Source organism: Branchiostoma floridae, chromosome 18 (genome assembly GCF_000003815.2).
Source record: "Branchiostoma floridae strain S238N-H82 chromosome 18, Bfl_VNyyK, whole genome shotgun sequence".
In the NCBI taxonomy this organism is placed as follows: Eukaryota; Metazoa; Chordata; class Leptocardii; order Amphioxiformes; family Branchiostomatidae; genus Branchiostoma; species Branchiostoma floridae.
The window spans coordinates 7211445-7235766 of NC_049996.1; the positions used below are offsets into that span (position 1 = coordinate 7211445).

At 38.9% G+C, this 24322-nt stretch overlaps 1 protein-coding gene across 3 annotated transcripts; it reads left to right on the forward strand.

Moving 5' to 3' along the window:
- The first annotated feature begins 957 nt into the window (after nucleotides 1–957).
- LOC118405564 (cyclin-Y-like protein 1) lies at nucleotides 958–21732 on the forward strand. Of its 3 annotated transcripts, none has more exons than XM_035805100.1 (11): nucleotides 958–1437; nucleotides 12455–12538; nucleotides 13486–13509; nucleotides 13855–13910; nucleotides 14349–14455; nucleotides 15165–15200; nucleotides 15342–15402; nucleotides 16016–16135; nucleotides 17849–18015; nucleotides 19161–19323; nucleotides 19975–21732. In XM_035805100.1, exons 1-11 carry the CDS (start codon nucleotides 1287–1289, stop codon nucleotides 20086–20088), a joined length of 1083 nt encoding a protein of 360 aa, XP_035660993.1. In that variant the 5' UTR covers nucleotides 958–1286; the 3' UTR covers nucleotides 20089–21732. The 3 variants fall into 3 exon arrangements, with proteins under 3 accessions (XP_035660993.1, XP_035660994.1, XP_035660995.1); XM_035805101.1 differs by having other exon boundaries at nucleotides 16019–16135; XM_035805102.1 differs by lacking the exon at nucleotides 13486–13509.
- Nucleotides 21733–24322: the final 2590 nt, after the last annotated feature.

Here is a 24322-nt window from a genome sequence, read left to right on the forward strand (position 1 = left end):
TGGTGATATCTTTTGTTTGCTTTGCTTTAATTACATGTATAATGACTGACAATACAGTCATTTGAGAAAGGTAAGGGTGCAAATCTTGATATTTTGTGTCTTGTATCAAAATCCACCGTAGTCTTAGCTTCACCTTGTGTTACACAAAATACATAATCTCCAAGCAGATCCTATGGTAGCATAAAAATACATATGTAGTACAATGTATCAAAAGCTGGCAAAGGAGTGTAGCTGGTCTAGGAGTGTGCATTGGCTACTAAGGCCACACCAATTTAATTTCTTGGTTCACGGATTTTTTCATAAAAAATATGGAGCGAGAGGGCGAAATAAAAATAAAAATTGTAAAATGGTTGGGGTAAAGTTAAGGGCTAATCCAAAACATAAAGAATAAAAAGTTTTCAGCTTGAAAAAAGTACAAAAACACAATTACTGTACAGTAAAAGCACCTGTACCCACACTTTAAGGAGCTTATAATATAAAGGCCAATTTGTTACACCAGAAAGTTGGTGAATGGTTTCATTGATGGTGAAAATTTGCTGAGTGGTAATTTTCATTTTTATTTTTTTTCCCAAAAAATAGGAGCGAGCGAATCTGTGAACCAAGAAATTAAATTGGTGTGGCCTAATAGTAATAGACACTGGTAAACATCTCAATGCTAAATTAGTTGTGAGTATTCATTCATGTCCTTTATTTTAACTGGATGGCCCTGTCAGCCAAAGCCGTTCTTCCCAGAGATCAAAACTGAATTCTAATTTCCAAACAGATATTGGATTGAAAAATGTGTCAAGTTTTCTGGTTTTCACACATCAACTGGTAAATTTGAACATTTCTATATCAGCTTGAACCTAAGTGGATAGTAATACTAATAGGCATCCTGAAAGTTGACCCAATAGTGATCCTCCCAGAAGAAGAGAGCCACAGAGCTCTTTGTGTACTACTAACCGCGGACTGACGTCAAGGGTTCAGGTGACCAATCAGGGTCAGTGCTCGGCTTGGGACCGCTCCCTGCACAAGTCTGGAGGATTTCCTGCGTTTTTGCCCCAAATTTCATCGATTTTTCGACAGTTCTGGACATGCAATGATGGAGAAAAGAGGCCTAAGAAACCACAGAACTGTTTGGAGCCCAGTGCATCCCCTAGCGGCGTGATCGACAGTTTATTTGGCTGCATTTCGGAAGAAGGAGCGAGCCGGTGCGGAAAGCCCTCTGATCAATCGTGCACGCATCGCGCCGGGACTGACTCTAGTGTTGTTGGTTTTGTCCTAAATCTGACGTTTTTGGACTCAAAATGGGGAACGCGAATGCTTGTTGTGTGGCACCACAAGGACAACGGGGGAAAAAGAAGGACAGATCGGATGTTTACGCGCCAGAACCGGAAGTACCGAAGGAAGAAAGCAGCGCGAACCTTCAGCACATCAGCGACAGGGAAGTCGCCGAAGGTACCCCCCCCCCCACTTCATCACATGCATGCTTGTTGTTTTTGGGTTAAATAATCACGTAAACAATTTTCTACATCAAAAATCTCTTATTCTAATCTTCCCCACGAATTTTCCTTTAGATCTGATCAAGTTGATCGCACGAATCTTCCGAATCCATTGTTTATCGTGTTTGTGAAATTGACAGACAAAGAGTCGGCCATGTTCAAGCTAAGCTATCAGCTGATAGGGGCTTTGTTTCATCGATTTGTTCTGGGCCTTTCCCTTTGTCTGGCGTGATCATTGATAATTTAAATTCTTAGACCCCAAATCTATCGGTGGTGCATCGATTTCACCTTTAGATTGTCCTATATATCCACACGATACAACACGATACTCGCCCCCCACCCCACACACATGTAGGGCATGTGCCTGACTTCCATTTTTGACAGCTGGACAAAAACCCTTGCCCTACATATCCAACAGGCCTGTAGTGGTGTACAGTTTGACAAAGCTTCTATAAGGAAATATCCCATCCATGTCCTAAATTCCGCTGCATCATCTGATTTTGAACTCACTACTTCGGACTTCCTGTTCTTGACTTGCTGAGGTTCACCGTGTTTACTTTGAAATTAGGGGTACAAATACTGGATCAATGGTGACTTGGCATGGACTGTGTACAAGTGCAGTGGGCTATCTCTGTTTGTGTTTGACTCTGAGGTACCAACATTTGGTCAGCAAATTCTACTAGCATTTGTGCATGGTGGCAAGGCTCATGATAGAAAAGATGATGAAGTAAATGATAATTCAATAAGAGAAGTCCATATAAAAATCTTTATTTTACCTGGGCCGTGCTAACATTCGATGCAGGTATTCAGGACAGGGTGATAACTTTCTTTGTCATTTCTGGGCCGCGATAATGTTCGATCTGAATGTTCTGGACCGGGTGATAAAAAGCCGTATCACACACTGCTTCAAAGTTTTATCACACTGGCTTCTATCGTATAATTCCAACGTACTCGCGCACACCAGTGCGGCACGTTCTGAAATTCGAACACCTGATTCGGACGTTGGAACATTGCTGTTGCAACAGTCATTGTTCGAGGGCACCAAATTTTCTCAACTTCTGGCGCATTTCACATCGAAACATATTTTCTCAGGTGGGTATGACATAAATTTAATAAAATAAAATACAAAACATCTGATTCTCCTTCGGTCCCAGCCCTCCCATGGGTCAGATCCGACCCGCAGACGGGCTGGTACCTCAGGTGATACGAAGTATACCATGTTGAATTCTTTATGTGTCCCAAGTGGACCAGCACATTGTATCTTCTAATCAAGTCTAGACTGACATTAACCCAATTAGGATAACATCCTGTCCATGCTTTGCTCACTCAGTCACTGAGAAAGAAATTATTTGGATGAAATTTGGAGCAGAGGGATACATAATTTGTACATTGTCCTTAAAGTCCTAACTGAACAAGTTCTCGAATTTGGGAGCGTTGTACAGTGATGTCATTGCAGCAAGAACAAGAAAATACAATCCTTCTAGCTAATTCCCATAGAACTGAAAGACACAAGATGGAAAGTAAAAGTGGAAATGGGGGAAAGTAAAAGTTACAGTGTGCAGTGACCCTATGGCTTAGGTGATGACGCAAACCCGCGTTTTTGCCATATGAATCAATTTCAACGGATTTAGAGGATGGGGTTTGATGCCTAGCTTTGGAAGGTTGTATTCGTCATTTCAGATGGTGACGTCAAGCTGTCAGTCCCATCTAATCTATGGGGAGCTTGGGGCATGACGCCCAACACATTATACAATGTATCTACTTTAACTTGAAGAGTGTGGTATGGAATGCCTGGACCCGGTGTGCTAGCCTGACAAATGCAAGTGGCAGCAAAGCCGCATTACATTATCGTTATCAGCATTTATCCTTAATCGAGGACAACTGACTGACCTATTCAACATTATGTTTTGCAAAATCGAATACAGTCGAACTTATACAAGTGAGTCGTGACCATCCGTAGTATTCCGTACACAAGAACCACCTGGCCATTATGACCATCATTTGGTGGTCTCCAAGATCATTTTCCCATTGATCCACTATACTGACCACCTGTCCACATCAGTCGTGTGTCCCCTCTAAGTCCAAGTGGTTTTCTTGGGCAGTTTTAACTGGGCATTCATGTAAATCATAGATTGTCCAGTAAAGCCGCAAGCATTACATTTAACTGTATTGCTCCCATCCATTCAAAAGACCCCCCCCCCCCCCATACATTTACAGTTGTTCATGTTCAGTGCCATATTTAACATCCCTGCCACCATTCTGCCAACATGTCAGACTTGAAGGATGCAGGAATCCCAACAATGCGGGATAATCTGGTTGATGACATCCACTTAAATATACTCCCCTCTCTTTGCCACATACTAATATGTGCTCAACTCACATACCAAGATATTACGTCCATGTAATGCCAGGACTGGAAATACGCACTTACAATTTTAAACTCAGGGAAAACAGACACAACTTACAATATGGTAGGACTTAAAGAAACTAGCTGACTTTTTATGAATCTTAATTAAATCAGCCAAGTAGCAATGTACAAAATGTACTTCCTCCTAAACTACTGGTATAATAAAATTATGTTCACAGTCCTTTTTGTTGCCCATTGACATTAATTATATCATCTTCTTCTTCGGCTCTTGTCGTCTCACGAGATGGTCTATAGCTTCAGTCAGGGCCTCAGTCAGTTACTTTATATCATGCCATAATATTAATAAATATTATCAATGATTGCAAAGGTACATTTACAATTGAACGTCAGGCAAATGTTTACTGGGAGTCTTGGAGAGGGACACCAGCTTTGGTAGTTGCAGAAACATTTTCCAATTGTAGAATTTGTGACAACATGTGTGATCTTGTAGTTGTACTTGTGGGCAACAGAGATAAAAGCATTTCGATCCCTGACTTACTATTATTTCAGTCACATGCCCTGCATTACGTGCATGGCATGTTATGGTAATGTTAAACCTCTACTGGTAGAGGTCATGTAACTACTTAAACTTCATATTTGGCAATACTTGAAATGAACAGTAAACATAACAATCTTGTACGTAATAGCTCAAGCTCTATAACAATGTCATCATATTGTGGGTACCATCTTGTGATCATAAACTGTAAACTGTACATTTCTCTCATCTTGTGCCAGGCTCCTTGAGTACTGTCATTTAGTACATTAAAATGATTTATGTTCAAGGATGACTACAGAAGGCAAAACGTACAATCAAGGAATTCATAGCACTTACATGTACCTTGTCACAGTGACCGCTGACTGTTAAAATGGTCGTAAAGTTTTTCATCCGTAATGTTATTCTTTGATGTTCCAAGATTGCAGGCCTATTCTCAATCTTGCCAGCCAAATAGGCACTAAAACTACATGTACTGTACATCTTCAATGCCATGAATAATGCCTGCGTTAAAAGCATACCAATAATCATCTTCAAGAAAGCCCCATTACCCTTGTCGAGAAGGCTATGTTTTTGGTTTGTTACAAGCAAAACTGGAGAAGGCAAGGATGGAACCCAAGGTGGGTAGGACTTGGTAAAAGAAACATTGATTTCGATAATGGGCCTACTAGCAACTTTTTAGGGTACTGCAGGAGAGCTTCAAGATCTGAGTCAACAATAAGAATCGCTATTGTGGAGGGACTACAAGAAACCCAGCAGCCACAATAGGGGTGAATTCCAGGCTAATATTTTGGACTACTTGTACATTTCTTTCAAGATTACCCACAGTGTAATGGCCTACATGTATATGTGACTGATGAGTGTTTGTGTCTCAGATTCAGGGTTGCAACCATAGGTCACGGTTTCCTATCCCTGAGCTATTATGTACCAGGTGTGTCATAACAGGTGTATCTGAATGTGGGTGGATGGAAATCCCCCAGAGCGGTCCAGACAATTATTGCTAACTCAGTTCCTGTGCAAGATTTTTTCCTCGAGTCATCGTGCGACCACCTCAGACCCAGTCGTGCTACCCTTCAGCGGGAGGCCCGCGACTATTCCTCACAATCACATGTCTAAAGAAGAATCGTCGCCGGCGACAGAAGTCGATTATATGCTATTCCCAGGGATCGAAATACTTTTTTTTTGCTACATCACACTCATCAGGCTGCTGTAAATTTGGAAAGAAACCAGGGATAGGGGTGGGTACCGGTACAGGAAATTCAGGTCCAGGTTCAGTCCAGATTCAGAAGATCAGGTCCAGGTCCAGACCTTACTGTGACAGTATCTGTGAAAACTTGTGAATGGGCGATACGCAAAACAATGTTCCATTTCGAATTTATTCGCTCCTACGGATTCTGTATATTGGCTTCCACTGGCATTTTAAAGTCCTATCTTCATTTAAACAATGTTCTAACTTTCACCAAGTTTGACTGTAGAAACTTTGTATCAACTCTCCTTTACCTCGGTCTTGTTATTTAGACCAGTAAGTCAACTCGTGAAAGCCTGCTGATATAATCTGTTCATTTTCGAATCGGTCCAACATCCTGTCCACTGATTTTTATCAGGTCTGTTTTTTCTGGACCGGTCCAACAAGAAAAAAAAACGGTACAGATACCCATCCCTAACCAGGGACATTTACTAGAATTGAATTTTGCTGTGTATTCAACAATCATTGTGCAATGTTGTAGGATATATAGACTTTCAATATGGTGGCTATGAAAGTCAATATGGCGGCTCTGAAAGGTGGAAATTGACCTTCTAAATCAAAAGTGACAGGTGTTAAGTAGTTCCTCTGCTTTGGAATTGGAGGCAGACAGTAGGGCATTCCGAAGAAGAAGACAACTTCCTTGATTCCTGTCAGTGCCTGGAAGTTGAATTTACAATTTCTTTTGGTCAGAGGAACAGCAAATTCCTTTCCTCATCGTATAGAGAGGTCACATGCATATGAATTAGAATGAATTAGAATGTCTGTGAACAACTAACAGCAACCTGTAATGAAGAACACAGTTTCCTTGATTCTCTTTGGGAAGGTAAATTCATAATGTGGAAAGGAATATTTAACTTTCAGGAGTATTTGATCTTCACAAAAGCTTTTAATAGTTCTGAACCACTTCAACAAGAAACAAACTTTTCATGCTTTATCATGAATTCTTCTTCATTTGAATAGAATTTCACCATCTTATTGTAATTTTATCACGTTCAACTGCATGCAGGTCCTTCGGGTGCCATCTTATATTATACCAGATGAGTAAGAGTGTTTGATAATATATCTAGTGAGACAATGATAATCTTTGCAGTATTCATCAAGAATTCTACCTAGAGCATGACATATTTGATTTTTCCATATCATATTATGCATTCATACTGTACTGTACTTGAGTGTGCTTTCTAGTTTTTGTGTCGTATTCGTAATTCATTCCTACAGTCAATTCCTAGTAGTCAATAACTTCACCACATCGCTTTGGTGTAAAAAGCTCCCAGTATAATTGCTTTTATCTAAACTGAATCGGGTGGCAATTTTTTTTTTACGTTGGACAGGTTTCCGATATTCAAGTTGGCAACAGCCTATTAGGCCAGGCCAGTTTAATTTGTCGTGTGCTAAACTCAAGTTCAACTTAAAAACAGAGCCTCAGCTTGTTTATGCCTTAGTCACTCAGTTTCAACAAGAAGAGCCAATTCTTTGAAATTCGGGTTCAATTACATGCACATTGAAAGCTGCAAGTAACTTCCCAAGATGACCACTTGCAGGGCTCGAAATACCACCTGCATATGCTGGTTTGTGCAGGTAAAATTGGAGCTGTGCAGGTATTTCCGGTGTCTACCTGCACCTAACCTGCATTGGTCCATGTACTGGGTTTTATACATGTATCAAATATCATATCAGGAGTATATGGATCATTATTAGCTGCATTGACGATTACCACCTGTAATGTATGAAAGAAAAAATAGCAATGGTTCCTGAACATGATCCCGTACTTCCTGAATTCAGAGTGGTGCAGGTAAAATTTGTCGTGTGCAGGTAATTTTCAATGCAGTGCAGGTATGCAGAAAAAAGTATTTCGAGCCCTGACTTGGAACTGATAAAATTGGTCTATGTAGACAGGTGGTAACTATGGACAGGATTCTTGATGCTTGTGTCAATGGGCTAATCATCTAAGGAACCATCAAAAAGTGGTCTTATTGACCAGGTGGTCTTATGGTATCTCTAGATGGTCACCAGTACAGGTTTGATTGTATTTTGATTCAACCCTCAATAACATCAGACCTCTTGCTCAAATTTTGCCTCAGAAAAAAACAAGGAAATAACTTGGTTTAGCCTAAACCAACTGTCTTCTTTACTGCACCATCTCTTTATTCAAGCAATATTAGTTCCACCTATTTGCAGAGTTATTACATTAGAGAGGTTAGATTGTGAAACTAGCCTGGCCGAGGGGTAGTCAAATTGGATAAACTCTTCCACAAATGAAATTTCCAATACTCCATCTGCCTCCATTGTCTGGGAACGGGATTATAGAGACAGAAATAGATTCCGTAATGAAATTTATTCTGGCAGTATTCAACTGGCACATTGCATACGTGAACAGTTTCATCAGTTTGGCCAATCACTGAATATCCAAATTCTTCGTACACATGAAGTTTTTTTATTAAACAAACATTTCGGTGACCTTCCTCAGGGCAATTCTGACTGGCTCACATTGCATGGCTTTGAAAGGTGTCGTTGCTTATAGATAATATCTGTAAATACTTTTTACGTTTGGGACTGCATCTGCAAGCAGTACAATGTGAACTGTTTAGTATTGCCCTGAGGATGGTGACAGACGGTCACAGAAACATTTGTTGAATACAAACATGTCTTTGTTATGTAATACAAAGAATTTTGTTATTCAGTTTGTCCTAGAAATCTTTGTAGGGAGTTGTTTTAGCCGCAGTTTGAGTTTAAACCCTTCTTTTGCAGATAATTTAAAAAATAATTGTACAAAGTCATGTATTTATGTAGAACCATTTAAGCTCACTGAAAAGTGTATCTTCCATGGATTATGACTTGAAAGACAGACAATGAAATATGTACAGTGCTGACAGTATATACCTGTATAGGTTCGATATTATATAATACATTGCACAAGAAGATTTTTCCAACCCTGATTGAAAGGATCGAACACAGAACAGTTGACCGCAACTTCACTCAGATATCGAACCACATTACGTCCGCAGAGATGACATGAAAAGTCTTTCGGGCAATAACAATAGTCCAAATCAGTAGTCAAATCTCGGTCTATGTTATTCGGCAAATTAGACATTTTTGATATCAGAAGTTAAACTATATTCAGTGTTCTAATAGAGCTAATGATGTACATGTGGGGTTTGGTAATGATCATTAACGGTAATAGAAAAGCTTCTCTCTCCTCCCTTACCAGTGATAGACCACCTAATGATAATTGATCACACAGGCTCTGGAGCATGCTGTTCCAAGATGTTGTGGGAGAACGTCTTACATGTTTAAGATGTTACTGCTTTCTACTGCTGTGCTCCTCCTTATCTCTTAGGCCACTTAAAGATGATTTAATGGATAACTTCTTAATTATTGATGTTACCCAGATTAACCCTGTTCATACCAGGATTTGCCACAGAAGATTCACCCAGTACTGGATTGATCCCATTTCCAGAATTCTGGCATGAACGGTCCGTATCCAAATCCACTTCAAGAGAATGGTTCTGCGGATTTTGATTTATTCCCATTGGACCCTGCTCACACCAGGATTTGCGAATATGAGATCAATCCCAAGCTCTTTCTAAATCCTGATTAGCAAATCCTGGTATGATTGGAGTCAAGAAAAATAGAAATCATAATCCTTCTGACTGACATTTACCAATGACACATGACAATATCCACCTCATGAAGCTCATAATGTAGATATTGTAATTATAAGGAACCATATACTAGCCTGGTGTCCAGCTGTATTATAGATCCCGAGTTCCTTCTGTCCTTTCCTCAAATTCAAGAAGACAGAAGAGACTTGGGAGCTGTAGTATGGCTGGACACCATGCCAACTATATGTATATATAATAGTGTGTTTGGCAACACCACTTTAGATTGCACTAATCTCCAAGCAGATCCTACGGTGCCATAAGATAGTATAAAAGCTGGACAAGGAGTATAGCCGGCCAAAGGGAGTCAAACGGGCACCTACGGTGGGTTTGATACTATATTACGCCACTGTGGATCTGCTTTGAGATTAAGATTGCACTTCTTTACGTCTAGGCGTTAGCTTCTGATCTCTTCTTGTCAAACTCAAAAAGCCCAATACACTTATCGAGAGGGGTAGGGTTGACCCAAAGAGAGCTGTAGCACTGCCACTTGCTACTTGATGCTTTAAATTTACATCAGTGGAGGATGTCATGTATACAGACTGATCACATCTCTGTGCCAAACCAGGGGGCCCACTTCATGACAGTAAAAACAAGTGGACACCCCAGGGGGGCCACTTTCACCAGGCAGTAGTGTGATTTCCATCATTAGCGGTGCAGACAGTCTATTTGCCAGACAATCAGTTGAGAGCATGGGGGTGTTATCAGTGACATCTGTTCAAATTGGCAGAGTGGTGATTGTGCGCTGGCCTTTTAGGGGGGTCTGCATGCTCTTTTCCGTAAGGCGTAGGCAGCCTATTTTTATTTCCGTAATTCGTAGGCAAAAAATGTTATCTACATTATTCGTAGCAATGCGACCAAATTTAGCGCAATAGCCTTTCTTGATTTAACGTAATACGTAGGGGGTTCTTCTGAATTCAGCGCAAATTGTTGTCGGGACCCCCATGCAGACCCTCTTGTAGCTGCTGAATTAGAAAAGGGGGTTTAGTTGTGTCTAAGGTGTCTAGTTTATTATTACCTCCATGAAAAATCGAAATATTGTTGTTGTTTTTTAGAACATGCATAATTATGGCCACTACCCCTCAGCCAATCAGAATTCTTCAATCCCTCTGTTCGCCTCGGGTGTTAAAGAAACCGCCTTGTGGGTGGAGCATTTCGCCATATAGTACGCTCGTCCCATCTTCTAATCTAACTATTACTTGGCATGTATGTCTGTGTGTGTGTGTCTTTTTTGTGTTTCTGGATATTTGTGGTGAGTATATCATTATAAGATATAGGTCTTGGGAAGATATCATATGATATAGGTCTTGAGAAGACAATAGCTAGTCATGGTGCAGTATGTGCCTCTTGGTGGCTGTCCTTGGTACTGCATTAGAACTCCCATTGCTTGTATCTTTTGTGTCTGGACATACTGTGGTCTTGTTCACTCATTTTTTTACATCTATGAAAAGAATATTAAGTGTGTGCTACAGAATATTAAGTGTGTGCTATAGCACAGAATGAATATGAATTCTTTTTGTTACATTTTATGGTTAGAATACAAGTGATGATGTAGCTCATTGACAAGGATATATATTCTATATGTATCTTTATTACAAGATACTTAGTATGCATCTTGGAGCTTTGGTTTATCTCCAGGCAGTATTTGGGATGGAAAATCATAATTCTGACAGAGAGCTATATTTAGTTTGATAGTCTAAACCAGCCTGCTTAAGGTTAAATTGGTATTTATTATGGAGTTAGGCTGCAGGGAAAACAATCTCCATTTCTCTGGTATTCAGGCATATCCATAGAATACCAACTCATCAGTCATAAGTATTTTCTATTAGAAGTTCCTAATAGTGCAAAGCAAATGGTACCTTGAAAAGGGAGAGTCAATACTTTCTCCAGGGAGCCCTTTACATAAAAATAGGGTTATGTAAAATCTGCCCTGAACGATCTATCTACGATAACTCACTATTTCACAACCAATTTCAAGGACAATTGAACACAATGTTGGCAAATTCATAGCCATCAATCACTTGTGCCTGTCAATAGATATTTGCCCCCAAGACCGTACATGCAGTTTCCAAATTCCGCCGGCTCTAACTGTTATTACGCTATATGTGGCGACCAGTATGAAACTGGTATTTTTTGCTGTACTCATAAGAAATGGACTGGAAAGAATAAAGTGGACTGGTAGTTGGGCTGATTTGAATAATCTGTCTTTTGGCACGCGTGTTCATTTTGAGGCTGCTCTTTGAATACTGGTAGCCATGTAGAAGGAGTAAAAGAACCAATTGTGATAAAATGATGTACATGTACATGTACATGCTCATCGCTCGCCACTATTGATGAAGAAGAGTTTATTCCAAGCATTGATTCAAATTATTTAAATCCTTAGTATAATCTATAACGTTAGTTCACCTTTATCCGCGAGGTAACCTATATCTGTTGTGTTGCTGTTCACATCTCACTGCTCCCAACTTTTTGGTGCGCAGTTGTGGAATTCTTTTCGTACGACTGTTCTGTCGAAATGTCGCATTGCCTACAACAATTGTTTCCGTATAATTATGAGTTTCCCTAGATCTTGCAGCGCAAGTGAAATGTTCGTGTGCAATCATACCGATACCTTCGACCGAAACAGTGCCTTTCCTTTGTACATAGGCTTTTCAATTCTACTAATACCATTATACAGTCCGTACTTAGGTCCGACTCTTTTTACAAGAACTCATTTTTCACCAATCTCTGGCGCCGCCTCTACACATACAGCCAATATTGTCAGTTTGTCTTAAAATGTTGTACATATTCTTTGTTTTTCATGTTTGTCCCTACGTCATATGGGCCAGTGAGAGCCTGAAATAAAGAAATAATAATAATAAACAGGGTATCCAGGGATATCAAGTCGATGGACGGTAGTTTCAAATTGTACTATTTTCAAAATATTGCAGTTTGAAACCATCATCTGTCGACTTGCTTTCCCTAAATACATAATGTTCTTAAAAAGAACGGATAAAGGTTACCCTACGGATAAAGGTGAACTAACGTTATCTCTTTTGTCTAGGACTGAGAAATACACCATACCCCTATACACATGTACGTGAATCTGAATGCCTGACTCTTAAATCAGGATTATGAATTTTTGCAGATTTGTGTTGACAGAAAAACATGTTTGTTTGTTTGTTCCAGACCATGAGGAGGACCCGTCCAACCACCCCCGAGCCAGCACCATCTTCCTCATGAAGTCTACTGCACCCAACGGAAAAGTACTAGGTAAGGACTCAAAGCCGTAAAATGCTTCAATGATTTGAGCATTTTTTTTAGATGATGAGAAAACAGAAAGTCTTGGGTATTCTGTTTTAGAGTTTGTAACTTTTATTCACACAAGCAAATTGCTTACTTCGAATTTTGGGTACCACATAGACCTTCTCCAAGAGTGCTAAATGTGTTTAACTTAAGTTACAAGCTCCAAAATGGATCATACGAACACAGAGAAGCTTTCATGATAATGCTGGTATTCTATTTTATAGAGGTTCTCAATAACGAAGGTTGTAATTTGAAGTTATGTCCATTTTCCATTGTACATGTACAAGGAAATATTGAATTTTGCCAGTAAACATTATCCTCCTTTTATACTATTCAAGTAGCATATTGATAACATCCAATTTGCTTCTATGCTGTCTAGACCAAGTGATGCTTTCAATAATGTGTATGCTAACTGCTGCCCCAATATAACATATTATTTTGAAATTCGTAATAATATGACCAGGGTTCTAGCCAGGATTTCATCTTAGCGTAGTGGGAATGTCATGGTAGCGAAGTGACAGATCAGGAGATTGGTGTGGAAGGGGGTTCTTGGCACCTCCACGGTGAGATTTTGACAATGTAGAGTTAAAAGTTGGTACTCTGTTAACATCATAGTCATCAACATCATTTTTCATTATTGAGATATTGACTAGACATTGTTGAACAAGCAAATGATAGCAAAGCAGCAGTACACTAGTTAAAAATGAGCGTAGTGGCCCTTATTTTAGCGTAGTGGTCACAAGTTTTAACGTAGTGGCCCACTACGCTAAAATGCACTTGCTAGAACCCTGAATGACTGCCATTTTAGGTATATCAAAGTCAAACGTATGGTGCTTAAGGATATTTTCACAACATCAGTCATAATATTTGAGTTTTTCATAAATCTTAAATCCCTAAACAATTTTCTGTTCCAGAACTAACCTCCCACCATAGACAAGGTTTGTGTTGGCTTTTGATTTTTTTATGAAAAAAGTTCAACCCTAACTTAGTTGTATACAGATTACGTCCTTATCATTTTAGTTGCATCTAAGATGATTATATTCTTGTCATTGACTCATCCCTAAGATTATATGTGTCCAGTTATTTTTATTCAACATTGACCTAGTCTGCGTCTTAAGGTTCCAACACTAAGGGACTAAAGTAACATAAGGTCAGGCTGCTACTTATATGTACGTAGTATCTTGGATGTGAAAAATCTACCCATTAGCAAATATTAAACTTTACTCCAGATATTTCAATGTACTCTAAAAGCACTTTTAATGAGTCTTAGATTCTTTTCACAGATGGCTTGTTGGTGCACCATTCTTCAAAGAAAAGAAACAATCATCACATTAACCATGTAAGTATGGTACAGTGGGTTGTTGTCCACTGAGATTTTATGGCTGTCACATTATCATCATCAACATGACTGTCATATACTCAGTCACATTTGCCTAAAATGATGGAAATCCATCTACCATGGGATTTAGCCATCCAAGCTAACAAACTTGAGCATGATTGGTGAAGTATGTGGAGAAGGACAACCTCAAGCCAACCGTTCACACTTACGCCACATCTTCAGAAAAGATGCTGGAGCCGCATGTTCCCCGTTTAGGAACTTTATTCGAACCGACACACAACAAACATGTCTAGCCGTGTGGCTTCCTCAGTGTTATGGGCTCGAATCCCTTGAGCATGATTGGTTGCACCTGTTTGTGTAATAAGACACTCAGCATTTATGCATCACCTTAGACATTCTCGATGTGTTGTACTGAGTTTTGTAACTTCTCTTTTCCAGCAACAAGAATCACCTAACAACCTGAATAAGAAGTTCAGTTCCTGTTCTACTATCTACATAGATGACAGTACTGTCAGCCAACCCAACCTCAAAAACACTCTCAAATGGTGAGACTTGTTAGGAATAGGAGACATTCATAAACATACATTTGTAACCCCTGCTCAGGGCTCTAGCCAGCGTCTGTTTTTCGACGGAAATTTGCTGCGTGTGACGGAAAAGTTTTTAAATCAATCCGTCAACCTTGACGGACAAAAATCCTTGGTGGAAGCTACAGGTGGCTTGGGGACGCTGTCCACGGTCGGAAAGCCACACACTGTTTGTCTTGCTATTGTTATAATTGTTGACTTAGTGTGTCGGCGCCCTTTCGCATACGATAATCTCATTAAAAAACCGTTTTTCAAGGTCTCAGTTCCGTCTTTCTAACTTAATTTTCACGGTTTTCGCGATTAATGGGAATTGGCTGCCGGAAATAATTTCGAGCTGGCTAGAGCCCTGCCCCTGCTTTTCCTATTGGGTCAGTTGGTTCTCAGTTTGAATTAGTCAAGTTTTTGGACATTGATGGTTCTGACTAAGGGTAGAAGAGATGCTTTTTCAGGCTATTCATGTGACCTATGATCTTGTAGCGACTGTTACGTCTTGTTATGTGGTCACAATTGAGTACAAAAAGACTTTCCCTTCAAAGTATAGTTATGAATATGTATCTATTATACAATAATCCTGATGCTACTAGTAAAGATCTTGTTTTGATCTGTTCCTCACTTGTGACAAAAATGATCCATTTGTTCTTACATCTTTTGCTTTTTTTTCTTATTTCAGTGTTGCTCTTGCCATTTACTACCACATAAAGAATAGGTAAGTCAACCCATCCAAATCTATATAGAGTAAATGCAGTTTCTACAATCTGTTCAAATCTATGCTCATAATTATTGCGATGTGATATTTACAAAGTGTGGCATCTCTTGTCTTACCTGTTCATTTCCCATCCTTCCACAGGGACAAAGATGAGATTTGCAAAACTCTGGACATATTTGATGAAAAGCTTCATCCTCTAACAGTAAGTACATGTATTGCTACAACGATCGATGTAAATGTTTACATTTTCAAGTGTAAGGAGTATTTTGAATGCTTTGTCTCCAGGTCTTGTCAAACTAGAATGATCTACTCTCCAAGCAGGGGTTTGGCTCCGGCTGTTTTGATATGTTTTTAGGCATTTTTGCTGGGCTGTCTATTAGGGGTGTCTGTATGGCGCAACGGCTAGAGTGTTGGAGTCAGAATCAGAAGGTCCTGAGTTCTAAACTCGCCATGCCCCTGCCCCCATGACGGTGGAGTGACGCCCACCGAGCCTCACGGCTAATCTGTCTAAAGGTGCCAAAAAACACCTACGGATTTGGTGTGCCAGTGTGTCAACATTTGCGCACTTGCCACTGAGACCAGTGAATTTTATTTTTTTTTTGTCTATTTCGTACTGCTTCCACCATATCCAGAAAATTGCCCAAAATGCCTTAAAACAGGTCAAAAAGGCCAGAGCGAAACATCGTAGGAGAATAAGAAATATCCGCTACATACCTTCGTCAAGTTTCCTTACAATGTTAGATTTCCTTTTTTTTTCTGCAATGTTGCTTCCCATTCTCAAACACAACTATGAATGTATATTGAACATTTTTCAGAAGGACTCTGTACCAGACAACTATGATGCGATTGAGCCTGAACACAGACACATCTATAGATTTATCAGAACTCTGTTCAGTGCTGCACAGCTGACTGCTGAGTGTGCTATCATCACTTTGGTAAATACGACATTTCTTACGACATTTTTTTTAAAATTTATATTGCACAATCTTTAAAAAAGATAACATAAAACAAATTAACGGATGAAAGTACATGCAGGGGGGAAGAAAAAAGCCTCGTGGCTTATACAAGTCTTCCTCCAAAGTAACAAATCATGATACAATTTAACAACTCATAAACTGAATAAAGATTGGATAGATGTGTAAAAATTATACATTAGACAATAATGTAACCAAAAGAATTATATCAATTAACGGAATGGAAAGAAATCATAATAGTTCAATAGTTGATAACTAAGGCAATATCACAACGGCAAAATGAATGAAACTAGAAAGGCAGCATTTTCGTGAAAATGCGTAATGTTTCCCGGTGGTTTTAACAATCAGTAGTTGACCGCTAAATTTTCATTGTAGCAACTTTTTGATTTCGCGAATCCACCCCCGTCACCCCCCTCCTTCTTAGCCGCTCCCACTTACCGTGGCACTGATTACAGTAGTGTGGTACGTTCACAAGCAAGCTCTGTTTCTTTACAAAAAAATGCAGAACAAAAAAGTCCGAAATGCGGGTTTTGATGTTGTAGTCGCAAGACAAAAGTATTCTTATATTAAATGATGTTTCAAAAGGAAAAAAAGACAACTGAAAAAAGTCTATCTCCTCAGATTCGAACCCGGGTCGATCCAGCAACAAAAGCGTACTGATCAGGCACTCTGCCGATTCGGCACTCTGCCGATTCGGCCACTTGGCGCACAACTACAGTCGGTAACTTTTAACAGGTATACAAATGTATTGCAACAGGTCCGTTCATAATTTCCAAGATTGCAAGGTCCAATTTTCTGAAGATAAATGTTTTTGTGTAAAAAGTTAGTGATCTCGTTCGTTCCATAGTGGGTACTTCTTCCTAGACCGCCTGCTTGGTTTGCTTGAAGGCATGGCCGGGCTGACGCCCGAGGTTTTTGCTGCCATAATAATGAAAACGATGCCGAGTTCCATTTTGTATCCTGCGCGTTGATAGGTTTACCCCTGACGTATCCGCAAAACAGCCAAAATGTCAGCCAATCAAAAAGATGGAAACTTGGACTGCATGATGCAAGTTCCATTTCTCCTTACTTTTGTCCGGTGGATATGCAAATACCTGTAAGGATGCTATATGTTTCTACCTTCGGGAAACATAATGATGTAATAAGAATATAACATTGTAAGAAATGTAACAACTAAAAATGTTGAAATACTTGCACTCCATTATGCATATATTATTATAAACATTTGTTTCTCAGTTTAGTTATCAAAATATGATGAATTTTTTTATCATTTCTATTGTTGGTAGTTATTTAATGAAGGAGCATGTTAGTCTAGTAATTTTTTTAGGAAGATTAAAATTTACCTCTGAGTCAAAGGATTCTTTGCTATTGTTAGATAGAATAAAAGAAAATAAGTCCCATCAGTTCAGGCAAAACTGAAGTGGTGCAGGTGATTTTGTAGCATGGATGCCAGACTGTTTTCAGGGCCTACGCAGGCCAACTCCTTGGCTCCAGAACCAACATACATCCAAGGACATTTCACTCAGGGTATCAATCTGGCATCCAGGCTTTGAATCTTGCCAGCACATGTACATGTATGCAGAAACAGTATTTCCATCCATAAATGATTTTATTATCAAGCAGAATGGTACATGTATGTGTAAAATATGTAATAACATGTTTGATGTTTCTCAGGTTTATCTGGAAAGATTGCTGACGTACGCTGAGATTGACATTGCGCCGTGTAACTGGAAGAGAATCGTGCTGGGCGCCATCCTGCTGGCCTCCAAGGTGTGGGACGACCAGGCGGTGTGGAACGTGGACTACTGCCAGATACTCCGAGATATCACTGTGGAGGACATGTAAGTCTCACAAACGTAGGAATGCACAGTCATTCTTTCAATTACTCATTCACACACTCACAGAAACCCACCTGTGAACACATTCACTATCACAGTCACTCACTCTTTTTTGTTTTTGTGCATAGGTCTTTCAATTTAGACTCACATAGTCTGTGTAAGGTCTAATTCATGTATTACACTGAGTGGGCAAAAGACACAATGGGAAAAGGACAGAAGAATAAGAAGAGCACCCTAAAAGAGATTCAAGCCAAAAAATAAACAACTGCATGGATGTGTTTTTCTAGCGGTGAGAAATTCCCTTTTAGTTTTAGCCAGCGAAACTGATCTCAAAAGTTAGATTGGTGAAAGTTTGTTTGTAACTGAAGAAGGTAAAGTTTGGCAGCTGTGTGCTAGGTCGGAGCTACACAGTCCTTGGCTCTGAGTGGCGCATCTGTACACTAAGAGCGAAAAAGTGTCCCTTGCGTGGATTGACTGATTGTAGTTTGTACATGTAAATTTTATGGATGACATCCTATGCAGACTGCAAAAATAGTGCGATAGGGCGAAAAAAACAAACAAGAAGGGTGAAAAAAACAAGATGGCTACATTTTCAAAAAAAAGGCACCATAAAGTTGTGATGTTGTACAGACCTTTAAGGGACAAAACATGGTATCAGAGCCAACAAGGCATTCTTTCCTGTATTTAAGACATGTACTGGTGAGGTAAAAGTGGCACTAGTGTGGTAGACTGGTGTCACAACTATCCAATAAGTTTCATTTTTACAACTACAGCCCTGGGTACCTCGCAAGAGTCACTTCTACAAGTACAATTATTAGGCTACAACACAATATATTTGCTCATTTTGTTGACCATCCCTACAGAAGAAAACAATTCTTGGTTTTTTTTCTGAAATCAGGCGAAAATTAATGCGCGCGCTGATGTCATCCATCAGATTTACTTGCTGTGGCCTAATTGCTGTTAACAACAAATGCATTGTTTCTGGTTTGACAGTGGGTGGGTTCGAGAGACTGGTCAGAGGGAATGTTAATAATATTCAATATTTTGTACAATGTTGTAAGACAGGCATCTCTCTTACTGTCAAGGGGGGGGGGGCAATTGTAGGCTTTCTAACATTTTTGTTGATTGACGTGCCCTGTTTTCCCCAGGAACGCCCTGGAGAGACAGTTCTTGGAGCTGCTGCAGTTCAACATCAACGTTCCCTCCAGCGTCTACGCCAAGTACTACTTCGACCTGCGGTCTCTCGCTGATGCCAACGAGCTCATCTTCCCTGTGGAACAACTCAGCAAGGAGAGGGCACAGAGATTAGAGGTGGGAGGAATTAATGGTTGCTCTTCTGTTCCTCTGGTCACCTGTCCAAGTTCAATTAGCTGAAGACTCTTACATGATGGGGGGTAGGGATATTCTTGGTATGGACGGGGTGGTCACTGGGTTTTGTGTTGAATTTGTGTTTGGAAGAAAGAGTAGGGCAGAGCGCTACTCCCTGTCCGCCACCCTACCGTTAGATGGTGGTGTCTTCTGCTATTCAAATCGGTGCTCCTCTCCTTTTCAAATTTTATACAAAAGAAAAAAAAAATGTCCACACTATGCATGATGTACAAAATGAATGATAAACTGGTGGATGTACCAACTACTAAGTATCTAATACCAGCTCCAAAGGAACAAGAAATACTCATTCTTTCAAGTTTCAGAGTATCAAAATTGTAAACAACTAATACAACAATGGTTTGATTATTTTGCTGACACTTCACTGTCAAGAATGTGCTGTTTACACATATTACTAAGTGTAGTTACTACATATTACATTTATATACTGAATCCTATACATAGTTATGTGTACAAGTTATATGGTCAAAATTTACATTTTCGTATGCACAAAAGTGCATCAAAAGACAATGCTCCCAGTGCATTCTTTCAGCCCTGTAGATGAAGAAATAAATGAAAATTTGCTTTGATTTTCAGGCTACCTCCAGAGCATGTGAAGAGAAGATGAAGGAGGGAAACAAACCAGAACTGAAGCGGACCGTCAGCGCTGAAAACATGTCCCCCCGACTCAGCAGGGTAGTGCTCTCATAGCTCCGTGTCAAACTGCTGTATTTAAGACTTTTAGCGATAAAGAAGTCATAGTCTTCTTGTTTAGGGTGCGGTCACATAGGTCATGCGATCGTTGTACAATTTTGATGCTGTGGGATTTTCAAGCAGGCCGTGAGAGAAACAACCACCGACATGGATCCAAAACAGCATTTTGTGTACCAAGACAATTGAACTTTGCAGGAGACGTACATTTTTGTCCTGCAAAATGCCCGAAGTTAGCGATTACACGACGATCACATGACCTATGTGACGATGCCCTAATGGAAGAATATGTGACAGTTTTAACTTTTCTTACTGTGGACAGCACATTGTAAGTAATAAGTATTGTCCTGTAAATGGAAAAACTTAGTCTTAGAGTCAAAAGGAAGTCTTAGAGTTAAGGAAGACTCCTAGAAGAAGTTGTCCTTCATGTCTTGGAAGGAAATAAGCTGCAATGCAGAATCTAGTAGGATCCGTAAGGCTATATTTTTGTTCTCATCACCCGACACATTACCTTTCCATGTAACGATGCCATATTTAAGACTTCACAAGATTTGTTTTAAGAAATAATGGTCCAGTTTTGAGAAGCGTATCAGGGGCCAGATCATGATCATCGTCTTATACATCATAGGTTAAGATGGACATCTTGGGACAATCTTGTATGTTTCATACAAAACTTGGTTGCCCATTGACAGAATAGGTTTTCATAGGACATTATTTGTTTCTGACGAAGCCTTTGGCAAACCCTATGGCAAAAAACATTGTATGATGAATATGACCATGGTTTAGGTGGAAAAATTACAGCAGGACCATAAAAATGAAAGATCAGCACAGCAAAGAGAAAACCAAAGATCACATTTTACTGTGGTATTAATAGGAGAACTGCATGCAAATGCATAACAGTCATTCAGTAAGTTATATTTTTCATTGGAAAAAGGTTCCATGCTTGATCATGGTAAGAATTATCATCACAAAATTTACCAGAATGAAAATTGATTGATCAAAGTTGCTGAAAATGAATAGGCCTGTGTAGAAAATGTTACACTGTCAAGAAATCACTTAAAAAGAAACAACTCTGAACTTAATTTAGTAAAATTGCATGTCATTCAAAGCAATATTGGATATTGGAATATTGGAATTATATTGGAATACCATACTTGCGTTAGAATGGCCTACCATTACAATATAGCTCTTTCAACGAAGAAATGAAACAAGAAACAGATTGCACCAGCCACTACTTTATTAGTACATGTACAAACAAACATCATGAATAAAATGTCTTAATCAAATACAGTATGTGCAAGCCTATGTAATGTACAAATGTATAGCTGTTTCATAGTGAAAGGCAATGAAATTTAATTGTTTCTTTGCTTTGCTTTCTTTTTTAAATTGTTCTTCTCTGGTAGTTTCTGGACAAGCTTATTTTGCTTTTTCCTATATACAGAAACTGTATTGTTTTTGTCCAAGCCATCTTTTATGTAGATCATTTGTCTTGAGCTCTTGTCATCTCGGCTGCCCTACTCTTCATCAGATCTACCATAATGGGATGATGATTTTGTAAACTGAAACTAAGGCCACACCAATTTAATTTCTTGGTTCACGGATTCGCTCGCTCCTATTTTTTGGAAAATAAAATAAAAATAAAAAGTACCAAATTTTCACCATTAATGAAACCATTCACCAGCTTTCTGGTGTAGCAAATTGGCCTTTATATTATAAGCTCCTTAAAGTGTGGGTACAGGTGCTGTTACTGTACAATAATAGTGTTTTTGTACTTTTTTCAAGCTGAAAACTTTTTTTCTTTATGTTTTGGATTAGCCGTTACCTTTACCCCAACCATTTTACAATTTTTATTTTTATTTCGCCCTCTCGCTCCATATCTTTTATGAAAAAATCCGTGAACCAAGAAATTAATTTGGTGTGGCCTAAAAGGACTTTGTGATTTGAAGGTATAAAATCCTAATTTTCTTACCTTTCATTTCAAGATAAATCTGTGAGTAGAATGAATTGCTTGAATCATAAAAAAATATGTTGAAAATATACTGTTCGGTCCAAATTACTTGAAGGGTAATTGTTATACTTTTAGTAACTTTTCATATAGAGTACGTTAACTTGCTGTTATCAATGCAAAAGTACACCATGCATATGAAGCCAACTGTGGAATAGGTAAGCTTCATATTTAGATTATCTGATTGTTAGTAACAAAATTGTGACAAATTTATTGTAGGGAAAAGATTATCAGACTCTGCTATTGATTATAGGCAGCTTTGATGTATTATGCTATTTCTTCAATTCTAGGAATTCTAAGAACGTGTACAACTGACTCTTCAAATACGGGCATATGGAAGTTTAGATAAGGTCAGTTGGTGTAAAGATCATGTCATAGTTCATAGGTCATGCATGGACCAATGAGAAAGTGTAGAGTCTGGCTGACTGCTTTTTCGTTCCTTTTGCATATAAATATGTGTTTGGAACTCTATGTTTGAATTTGATGCTTTTAGGCAAGTTACGGTACATGATTTGGTGCCCAGCCATTACAGTATTCACAGTAGAATGCGCACAGCAATATTTATCAGTTATACAGCAGTTCTCCTTTGACATTGAATTAGAGAAATATACTGTCTTGATTTTCAGCAAGAAGCACCAAGAAAGTGTTGTAGAACCTGAAAATATAATTTTAAGATTTAGTTTCTACCATATATTTGACCAATATGGTACATGAAAAAAGGCTAGTTTGATCTATACAGGCAGCATGTACTGTAGTACAATACAATTGATTGTCATGATGATTTGTATACTTGCTTAGTGTCAACATTGAAAACTTGTTTGAAAATATCATCTGCATAATCTTTCATCACACATTTGTGAATATCTTTCATATGACAATGCTATTTTTGGTTATCGTAAACCTGCTGAAAGCTTACCTCTATAGTGTACAATGTATTTATTATGAACAATATTGCCTTTCGAGTTTTGTCCCATTGCATGTCCGTTTTGCTTCAAATGCAAAATTTCTTGGTTTTCAAAAGCGTAAGAGATTAATATTGGATAAGATATGAGATAGAGTAGTTCCTTTGAACCATTAGAATCTGCATTTGTGGAGAATTAGTGAATTGTTATTCAGTCATGATACGATGATTGTTTTTAATGTTAGAATTTTGTTGATATTTGTTAATCTTGTATGAAACTGTGAATGTATAAATATGTGTAAATTGTGTACATTGTCTCATGGAACATAAGAATGCCTACTGTGTACAGAAACGAGGGAAAGCTCAAAACTTAGCCATCCTTTCCAAACACCATCGTTTTGTTCTCTCTTCTGGTTTGTGAGAGAAGGCAACTGATTTCAGATTATTAGTCAAAATTGATTCACAATTATGAAGTTTTGAGCTTTTCCCAATCTTACAGAGAAAATGTGTACTTCTAGTACTGTGCATGTAGAATTTGCAATGATCCCTCTGAGGATGGATTGACAATAGTTTGTCTACTTGTGCCTTGCGAGGTAGTATGGCATGCAGCAATGTACCCTGGGAAATTTTGTAGTGGTATGATCGCTTGAGGCTTGTTTGGTCAGATACTGGCTAGAATTAGGTGCTACATGATATTATACTCTGTGAGATCTAAATACACATACAGTTTAAGGCTATGCCAGTTCATTTTCTTCGTTCTCGGACATAAGGTTAAAACGAAAACAAGATTGTGTGCACCAAGATAGTCTAAGAGACTCTATTTAATGTGTTAATCTTTACCAATGGGAAATATATAGTTTTTTCTTCTTCTCCAAAGAACAAAATGTCAGTGACCTGGACTATACAGCTGTCACCATGGTAACTGGTAAAGTAACAAACATCCTGTGGTGCTTGATTACATAATGTAGCAAGTGGCAGGACAGAGCTGGAGGGGCTGGTCACCATATATACAAATGTGCTTAAGAATAAACAGAGCAGTAGTTTGTTAGGCAAGGCCATGTAAAGGGTAAACATCATGTATTTGCTTGCAAATGTTACCTTTCTAGTTTCATGATGATATTCCGGTTGGCAGTTTAACTTGTTTTATCTGAGAACCAAGAAGTTGAATTGGCATGGCCTTAACATGACATGATGGGGAGGGGGGTAAACTTGCAGAATGCTGCAGTATAGAGAGGCAACATATAGGAAGTACCTGTGATATATGTACATCATTGTGAAGTGCTGGAATACACATCACTTCTATGGACTTTGTGGAAATGTGTCATTTC

Coding starts and splice junctions, on each gene's coding strand:
- LOC118405564 (XM_035805100.1), top strand. CDS start 1,287: ATGGGGAACGCGAATGCTTGTTGTGTGGCACCACAAGGACAACGGGGG. Junction 15,201..15,341: donor TACTACCACATAAAGAATAG/GTAAGTCAACCC, acceptor ATCCTTCCACAG/GGACAAAGATGAGATTTGCA. Junction 18,016..19,160: donor GATATCACTGTGGAGGACAT/GTAAGTCTCACA, acceptor TGTTTTCCCCAG/GAACGCCCTGGAGAGACAGT.